Source organism: Corapipo altera, unplaced genomic scaffold, assembly GCF_003945725.1.
Source record: "Corapipo altera isolate COAL_440 unplaced genomic scaffold, ASM394572v1 50, whole genome shotgun sequence".
Taxonomy (NCBI): Eukaryota; Metazoa; Chordata; class Aves; order Passeriformes; family Pipridae; genus Corapipo; species Corapipo altera.
In genome coordinates, this window is record NW_020884889.1 from 9,861,120 (window position 1) to 9,870,410 (window position 9,291).

General features: G+C 39.7%; 1 protein-coding gene across 4 annotated transcripts in view; it reads right to left on the reverse strand.

Annotated features, from left to right (window-relative positions):
- Positions 1 to 4,940: 4,940 nt before the first annotated feature.
- The window catches only part of SLC12A1 (solute carrier family 12 member 1), a 47,122-nt gene continuing 42,771 nt past the window's right edge, over positions 4,941 to 9,291 (reverse strand). For all 4 annotated transcript variants that reach the window (XM_027644409.1, XM_027644408.1, XM_027644407.1 and 1 more), the window contains 3 exons: positions 9,100 to 9,235; positions 7,048 to 7,115; positions 4,941 to 6,062 (listed from right to left, as the gene is read on the reverse strand). In XM_027644409.1, the coding sequence (XP_027500210.1) occupies positions 5,927 to 6,062; positions 7,048 to 7,115; positions 9,100 to 9,235 (340 nt within the window). In that variant the 3' untranslated portion in view covers positions 4,941 to 5,926. The remainder of the gene's footprint in view (positions 6,063 to 7,047; positions 7,116 to 9,099; positions 9,236 to 9,291) is intronic.

The following is a 9,291-nucleotide window of genomic DNA, read 5'->3' on the forward strand; positions in this document are numbered from 1 at the left end:
GGCGGTGCCGCGGGGCGGGCGGGCGGACCCCGCGGCGCGCTCGGCGTTGCCGGGGGACGCGATTGCGGCTGCACGGGCGGGCGGGGCCGGGCCGCGCGCTGCGCCCTCAGAGCGGCGGCGGGGCCGTCCCCCGGTACCGAACCCAGCGCGGGGACTCAGCGCCTGGGCCACGGGGCGGTCGGGCCTGGAAGGGGCATCTCGAGATCACCCAGTCTAATCCTGCTCTTAAAGCAGGTTCACTTAGAGCAGGTTGCACAGGATAGAGGGAGAAGGAGACTCCTCCTTCAGGAATGGTCAGGCCACGAGGGAAGCGTTTACCTTATGAAAGGGAAACAACCCTTGTCGATGCTGTAAATAGGAAAACCTATCAATGCTCAGCCCGTCCTTTTGTTCTATTCTTGTTCTTTTTTCATTGGAGAAGACTCGTGATTTCACCGTCTTTGATTTTCCTACTCACTGCCCTCTTTTGCTATCCCATCTATGATGTACTTTACCCCTCTATTTTTTTCTACATTTATATCTATAGGATATATATATATTATATAGGACTAGGGAATTCCCTAAATTCCCCCATAGCTCTGTGTGCTGTGGGCTAAGACTCTTATCCACTGGATTGGTAGTTTCAAAGCTGACCCTGAAAAGTGTGGTGGAGGTATTTGTCTCTCTGCAAAATAGCTGCAGAGTGTTGGAGTTCTCTTTGCTAGTCTAAATTTTGTCAACTTTTATTTGTGGGTTGTTTTTTTTTAAAAAAATTGAGATCTAAGTGTATGTGATTGTCTCCTTGCTATGTTACATTTTTTAAGTGCAGCCAGATGGCAGTGAAACCTTTGCTATGCAGTTCAGTTACAAAAAAATATTTCGAAGCATGTCCCAGTTTGTGCTTTCATTTATTTCTGTTCAGTATTTTCAGTCTAAATAATATGAGGTGTTTGAATGAGAATGCGTATGTATCACAGATCTGTGTGAAAACACTGCTTAAAATATGGCTTCTGATGTAAGCCATCCACAAATTGAAGTTTATAAGAATTGAATTGTATCAAGTGAATATCTAATTATGAATTTTTTTTAATATAAGCAGAACTTTATAGAAAGTTACAACTGCATCCTGCATTATAGTGTAGAAAAATTTTATGAATGGCCAGGCTTGATGAGGCAGACTGAGTTCTAAACTGTGCTTAAGGTAGCCTGGAAGTCCATGAATAATAGATAGGAGGACTCATCCAAAAATATTATTAAGGAGAAAGGTCTCGGCTGAGTGACACTTTTTTGCCCCACATCTTTACAAGAAAAAGAAACCAAACCAAAAAAACAATGCTTGGAGTCTGGGCAAGTTTGCCTTGGTCCTGGGAGCGTGTTGCTTGCTCTGTAGATAGTCAGTTGGCCAATGTTCCTGCATTCTTGGTTGCTGATTAGTCCTGCTTTGCACTGGGCATTTCTTCCTGACTTGTGAAGATAAAACTGAAATAAACTGGAATTATTTGCCTTTTTATCTTGACTGAGAGCAGGAGTGGAGGCTGCTTTGTCGTCCACAGAAAGAAACACAGAGCTTCTTTCAGAGTTAATAAAAAAAATTCTCTCCGATGAAGTTTTGGTGTTAAAATGAGCATTTTTATTAGGAGAAAACTATTGCTTTAAGTGAGGTGTTTCCCAGCCCACTCTCACTTAGAACAGCTGTCTCTCTCACAGTGATTACGGTTTGTAATTTTAAAGGCTGTTATGATGAGTGTGTTTACAATGAGGCTCTATTTTTGATTGCGTGTTTTGCTGTACGGTGTGGGGGCTGTGGAATTTTGCCATTGCTTTTTACTGCATTCCAGACAACCTTAGCGCTTTATTTTGTTTGTGACTGAATTTCCTCTGCTGAAATTCCAGCGGCGGCACGACTGCGGGCTGTTGCTCTTGTTATTTGCGGAGAATGTGAACTACAGCTCCCTGTACCTGTTTGCTGTTCCCATTTTGCTTTGCAGAGTCAAGGCCAGCGTGAGATGTCCCCTCAGCAGCGCTGGCCACACGGTCGTGGTGGGTCACGCAGCTGCCAGGGGGCCAGGGCAGCCAGGTACCAGCATCAACACGTGTCTAAAACGGTGGCCTGATGTCTGCTGAGGCACACTGTGACAAAACCTTGATTCCTCATCTCTATTAGCAAAGAGCTGCAGCACTTCAAGGGTTCGCTGACCTTCTGCCAAAAGTTGCAAAGAGGTAGCAAGGGAGAGAGAGCATGATCTTAGAGTGATCCACACTCACTTCATTGTAGTCCAGTGGCAACCAAACAACCAGAGGCAGAAGCCTGAGGGAGACAACTGAAGTTCAAGCTGAAAAGGCTCAGGGTCACTCAAATTCTGTTCTCCCAGCTTTGCTGATAAGTCAGGGACCTCTGCCTGAGGTGAGGTGTCAAACAGGTGAGGGGAGTTAAATCAGTCAGTTACAGCTAAAACTCTGCAGCTGTTTGCCCTCGTCTACAGCTTCAGTGCTAATTCATGTTACCTGTTGCCATATCTCTTGCTTGTAAACTGCTCACCAGTTGCTGAAACTGCTTTTGCTGTAAGGATCTTGAAATACCACATGGAATCATAGAAGAAGAGGGAAAAGATGACGAATGTCCAGGTTTTCTGAGAATTAAGGGCAGCCTGTTATATTTTGTCTATCCAGGAAGGCTTTTGGTAGGACTTTTCAAAGATGTAATGAAAATTGCAGAGGTTTAAGAATGGTGAAAATTACTTTGCATGTGGCTGGAGCTTTGTACCTTGTGATTATGATGATTAAGTGGGAACTCCTTTGTGTGTGAAGTGTGATAGCAACATGTTCTTTGCAGTGTGACTTGCATAGCTGCAGTTTATCTTCACAGTGGAGTGCTATTTTGTTTAGAAAACTTTTCTGCTTGCACTGTTGAGTAGCTGATTTAAAATTAAATAAACACCCCCACAAAAGTGATATCTGTTGGGGACTGAAAAATCCAGTGAAAGGCACATTGGAAGAATGATGTTCTGGACAGCATAATCTGGACTATGCTCTAGGGGTTATGTGATCAAGCTGAACAGCTTACCAGTGGTTGTAAAAAGATTTAAGGAAAGCATAGTCTCTGAACTGTGATGAAATGCCTTCTGTGATACCTGTCAGAGCTCCACTGACTTTAGGAGGGAAAGGTAAGATTCACTGATGAGAGGAGCGATAGTGGATCACTCTAACAGGCCCTTAACTGTGCAGGATGCCTGGGGTTTTGAAGAAAATTAAAAATATTCTTTGTTCTTGCTTCATAGCAACAGTATTTTCACACTTTAATGTCTCTGGTCACCTTATTTGTGCTTGCTTTTGTCGTGGCTGATCAAATCAACCCTAAATTATGTAAACCTACAGAGTTGGTAGTGTGATATAAGCTCAAAATGTACTAGACAGCATTAGAGCTGTATGTTTTCTAGAGATGTCAAATGTGTAATTAGAATTTAGTTACTAACATGATGATTAAAATTCAGCAGTTGTTTTATGCGTAATTTATATAGAAGTGTTGGTTACAGAGTGAGAAATGCGGTAGGTGGACTAACAAAATTTTGCAATCAAAGTTGCAATTTAAGATAGTCCATAGTTAGTGTGCTCTCCAAATTGGTCATGCACACACTTCAGGAATCATAGTGAGGAGCAAGAAATGCTGCTGTGTTTAAATTACTTGTGAATTTGTGGAAATAATACTTCCAGGTAGTTAAGAACTGTTGCATTCACAGTTTATGCTACTCATTATAAATCCCATAACACTGTTGTGTGGATACATCTTCTAATTAATCACTGTAGTTCAAGCAAGGAATTTTAGAGAAATGTTTATGTTAGTACTTTTTGAAGACTGTTCACTTAGAAAAGTACCTCTTGGGATTTATTGTTGCAATCCCCACATCACTGTGTTTGTGAGAGACAAGTGCGAATAGTATTGAAAGTACCACTGCTGGTTTATTTTGTGCTCATTCTCTTTTTGGATCTGCTCAGGTCCCCCAAAACAGTTTAGGTCAGTGTTCCCTGTAGATTAAGAATGACAGTACTTGGGAACACTTAGGAAACAATCCCCTCTCATGTACATAATTAAATGGCTTAATAGAGGTGTGTGATTCCTCCAGGTCCTTTCACAGACCGTGGTAAGAAACACACAGAAGGCCTAAGTGGAGCCTCCCTAAAAGTTCTTTTCTTTGCATTGCCTGGGTGCCACATGCAGATTATACCTGTGTGTGGTGTCTGAAGTGAGATGAAAAGGATGGTGGCCATTGCAATTCTACAAAGCTGGAAGGACCTGAGAGCATGTAACAGATGCAGTATCACTGCCAACGTCACTGTGAGGGGTGAGAATAATCTGCTTTTTTGCAGGTGCAGAATGAGAGCTTTGGTTTGCTCAGAGCTGTGCAGGAAGTCTGGTATATGGAGGAAACTCATATATCTGTGTAATGCACTTAAACTGCAAAATGATCCTTCAACTTGGTTGTAAATGTGTAAGAAGGAGCGAAGGAAGAACATTATGAGAAAATATCAGTATTTCATATCCTGCCTTTAATAGATGGAGAAAATAAAGCATGGATTACTGGGCTGCTGAATTGCTGCTGTTGAACTCAGAAAAATATGAATATCAAATATTTGTCATTTTTGGAGATGCAGTGCTAGATCTTCCCCCAAGTTAAATTCTAATAATTCAAGCAAGATGGAAGCTGAGGCTGCTTTAAAATATACATTTAGTGAAATTCAGGGTTCCCTGGCTTTCATGAGGTTTAGATGTCAGTTAATCTCTGTCAAGGAGTTGCAGAACTACAGAAAATAAATTAACCATGTTCCTTGGTGGTCTTTAATTTAAATAATGCTTACATAGAGAATATAGGTTTCCCCATTAAAAAGAGAATCTGCTTTTCTTGGCAGCTGAAATTATAAAGTACCATAATGTTGCAGAATAGAAAATAGAAAAATTACACAACTTAATGGATTTCCTTTATTTTAAGTTAGTGCCTAATGAATATTATTTAGAAAGTCAAAAAATAAGATAAATCTTTTATATAAATCAAAAAATAAGGCATTCAACTCAGTTAATGGGTTTTTGTTATTTTCTAATCACATAAATCACTGTACGTTATCCCAAAGTATAATGTCAGATTGTATTAACATTCCTAGCAAATATTGTTAGAATATTTATTATTTTACTAATTTCTTTGTGAAATTTGCCTACCACATTTGATTATTGCAATCATACATTGTATTCCATGTCAGAGCTTGAAAATTCAATATCAAGTCTTGTCACGTAGAGTCCATATTTTGATAAAGGCGAGGTTTTTGTTTGTCAGTTAATTAGAAGTGTTACAGTTAATATAAATTAGCAGAACAATTTAAGTAAAAGCATCTGCTGTAGAAATAGGTCTTAATTTGGCAATATTACAATCAAACAGCATTGCAAGTATTCTACTTGCATTCTGTCAGTTTATGGCTTTGACCTGATGGATGCCATACAGGTTTTATTCTCTCTCACAAATTGGTGCATTTCATTTTAATCCTATTTTGTGCCTATTAGCAACTATGATAGTGCAATTCGAAAGAAGTATTTATTTATAGATTTAATGCATTTTGTATTGTAGCAGTTAATTTTGGCTTTCTAGGATTAATATAAAATAATTTTCAAAACTCTATAAAATCAGAGGAATTTCTTCTTTGTGTATTCAAATATTTGCCAACTCATATAATATATAGGTAGATTTTCTTTCTTTTGCCTGTACTGGAGTGTAAAACCAGCAGGGGCCATTTACATTTTTTGTCTAATTCTTTGCTGTGTGGTTTTGGATTTTTGAAAAATCTTCTGTCAATTATTTACCTCTTAGATTTGTATTAGGTAAATGTGTCTTTAATACATCACTGCCGTTAGAAATGTGGATGTTGAAATCAAGCAAGGCATATTGTAGGCACTGATGTTTTCCTAAGAATAGAAAGTCAGTACATTTTTGTGGTTGCCTCTGACCATTAGGACTGGAGGAAGGTTCTTGGAGAGAATTTCTAGCCAAGCCAAATACAGGTAATCAGACACTGCTCCTTTTCTTGCCACAGGGAGGCTCCTGTTTAGGCAGAGGGAAAAATAAAGTTATCATTATGAAGGCAGGGGTAGCTCAGGTAAAATGCTTCTCACTCAATATTAAGTAGAAAACTTAACTGTTCATTTACAACTCTGATATAATAAGACCACATAATTGTTTAAATATCATCAAGCACAAAACTACCATCAGACCTTAATTTGCAAACTCTCGCTCACCTGGTTGTACTGGACATGAACTGCTTGTGATTGTAACCTTAAACTGGTAAAGAATATTTTCAGTGTCATAAAGCCCACACGTAATATCTTTTTTTTTTTTTTAAAGGATAAAAAATGCAGTGCATGAACAGTTTTGCAGTCCATCAGCCTATTTTCTGATCTGTAATTACTGTGAGATGGGAGTTTTAAAGTGTGGGTCAGTTTATGGTAACATGTGATCACCCCCTTTTTGGAGACTGAATAGAGCTGAAGAGGTTTATCTGCACATCACAAATGCAAGCTAATTTATAAAAATGTGGCTCTAACTAAAAATTCATTCTGGAAATGGCTTGCTTTTTTGGTAATTTTATTGGTGGCCTCTTTTCCTTTATATAATTGCATCATCCTAACTCAAGTTTCAAGTAGATCTTGGCTAAGAACCCTATTTTTTACATGCAAACCAAAAGAATCCTTTTTCTAACTTGGAGTTTGTAATAGTTGGGAGAAAAGAAAGGAAAATGTGTATTTTCTGCAGGCAAGCAAGCAGATGTAACACTCAACATGCAGATTGGATGTGAAGATTACATTTTTGACAGGTTTTTCATGAGTAGGGATTTCTTTTAAGCGACCAGGAAGGATTCGTATTCAGTGTAGTCCCCGAGAATTATCAGTCCAGATGCAAGTCCTTCAGAAGGTACTCGAAAGATTGGTTTTGTGCTCACTGAAATAACTCAAGGGTTTCTGTTGCTCCAGTCCAGAATCCCTTTACACACTATTATTCTCAAAGTTAGAACCAAAATCTTGGCACTCACAGGACAATGATGTTGGCTGCTCTGGAATGCTCCTGTAAGAGTTCGTTCAGACGGACCTGGCGGTAACTCTGATTAAAACAGGGGAGAAGAAAAAGATCAGTGAAGTCAGTGAATCCTCAGTTCTGGTGCCTCGTGGACTTCTACACTGCCCCGTGCAGCAAGATTTTCTGCTGTTGCTTTGGCAATATTGGACCTGTGGTATGCTCTGTGGTCCAGACTCAGAGATGGCAAAACATGAGGCCAAGCCATGCTTCTTGATTAGTGTAGTTATGTTGGGGCCAGAGTTGTTCACCCTTGTGTAAGGGTTCCTGGGGATAGGGGTTATTTTTGTACTGACACAGTGCTTAAATGATTCTTACTTTGATATTGAGCCTTTATCAGACCAGGCTCAGGCCCTCAAAGTTTTTATAACTTAACACGAGCCACAGGGAACAAGAGACCAGGGCAGGTTTGTGTAAGATAGATGTGTCTTAACTGGTCTTGTAAATTATTTTCTCTTTCCCTGGAGAAACTAAAAAGCTGGGTTTTTTTCTGTTCACACCTTAACATTTCTTCCTCTACAGAAATTCTTACTGTTCTTTTACATGTTATATAGCTAAGAATCCTCATAATTTAGCCAGCTGTTATCTCATGAGAGTCATCCTATAATATCGCCCTTTATCTCTGCTGCCAGGTTTTTCTCTGTTGAATTTTAAATGTGTTCTAATGTCCTCTGTGAAATTTCCAGAACTGCCTTACTTTTGAAGATAAGGGGCAGATCTTTCCAGGTGTGTAAGCTAAAATTTTTGTTGCTGTTCTTGTTTTATAGAGCAGCTTGGCATTTCATGTTGCTGACTTTTCAACCTAGGGTTTGTTTTTCTGGTTCTTTAGTTAGTGACCAAGCTTAATAATTTATTTTCTTTCTCTTGTATCCTGGTTCTGCACACAAGTGTGTAGAATATTTGTGATTATATTCCCACTGTCTTTTATACTGAGATGTTTTAAGGGCTCTGACTATCAATTTTTGATGGTTGAAGCTGAGAGTAATTCTAAGGTTTTCTGCCCACAGCTGACTCCCATAACCTTATGCTGGTTATCAGCTCCAGGAAAAGGGTAACAGAGTGAGCAGCCAGGCTGCTTCTCAGCTGCTGCAGTTGGTAGTGTAGTGTGTTATCTTAAATCACCATTGATTTCTGATTATGTTAATATGTCAGGCTGTGACTTCTAGCAGCTCTGAGCTCAGAGTCACAATCCTTGCTCTGCTGAGGAAGTTACTAGCGTCATAAAGTGGAGATAACTGAACTCTCAGTGCACTCAGGTTAATCCAATAGGAACCATAAATAAAATTGCTGGATTAATTCTCTGTGAGTTACACTCTTAAGAGTGAAAGAGTTTGCAGTATCCTTTTGGTACTGGCCTGATGAAGCCTGGCAGTCCCTTGCTAAAAAGGTATTTTCCAGTAAATTAAAGAGCAGCCTGGACTCTAATTTACGCAGTGGATCAGCCAACATCAGCCTTAAGTGCCTCTGAACTGCAGGAGAGCTCCTGCACTATAACAGGTTTAGTCTGCACGCTTCCATTGAGGAAAGAATCCATGTTAAATCTTGCCTTCGGAGAAATTTCTAGAGTTAGTTGTGGTGTCTGGATTCAGTCCTGAATTTCCCAAAGTGGTGAATGTTTGGAACTGCAGTCTTTAAGAGGTTCAAGCTCTAAAACAGTGGAGCCATTTAATAAAGCTCTCAGCAGATCCGATTAGCTCAGGCTCAGTGCAGCACTATGTGGCTTCTTGTTCACAGTGGGTTTTCATCTGGCTGGCTCTGATGTGGGCAGAGCTTCTCATCAGCCTGGAAAATACTGTGTAAACCTGCCAAGGTCTTAGAGTGCAGAATAATGCAATCATAACACACCTCTGCAGTGTTTACAATATAAATCCAATTTGTAAATATCAAATGCAGGTTTGTACATGTCACGTTTCTCATTCCATATCTGGTATTTCACATTTTCTTACTAATCGCTTCAAACATCTGGAGTGTAAGAAAAGGTACATATGTAAAAAGGTAGGCAAGGCTTTACCTTCTCCTTGAATGCTTCCAGCTCTGCATCTGTAATTTTCCATGGAGTCTCTTGCTTTAATTTCTCAGCAGTTGTTATATCTTTGCAGCTTTCATGGAGACGATACGGTTCAATCATCTCTTCAAAGAATTTCCAGCTGAAACAGGAATTACAAAGGAGGCCTTGCTGTAGGATATGAACTCACTAACTTAT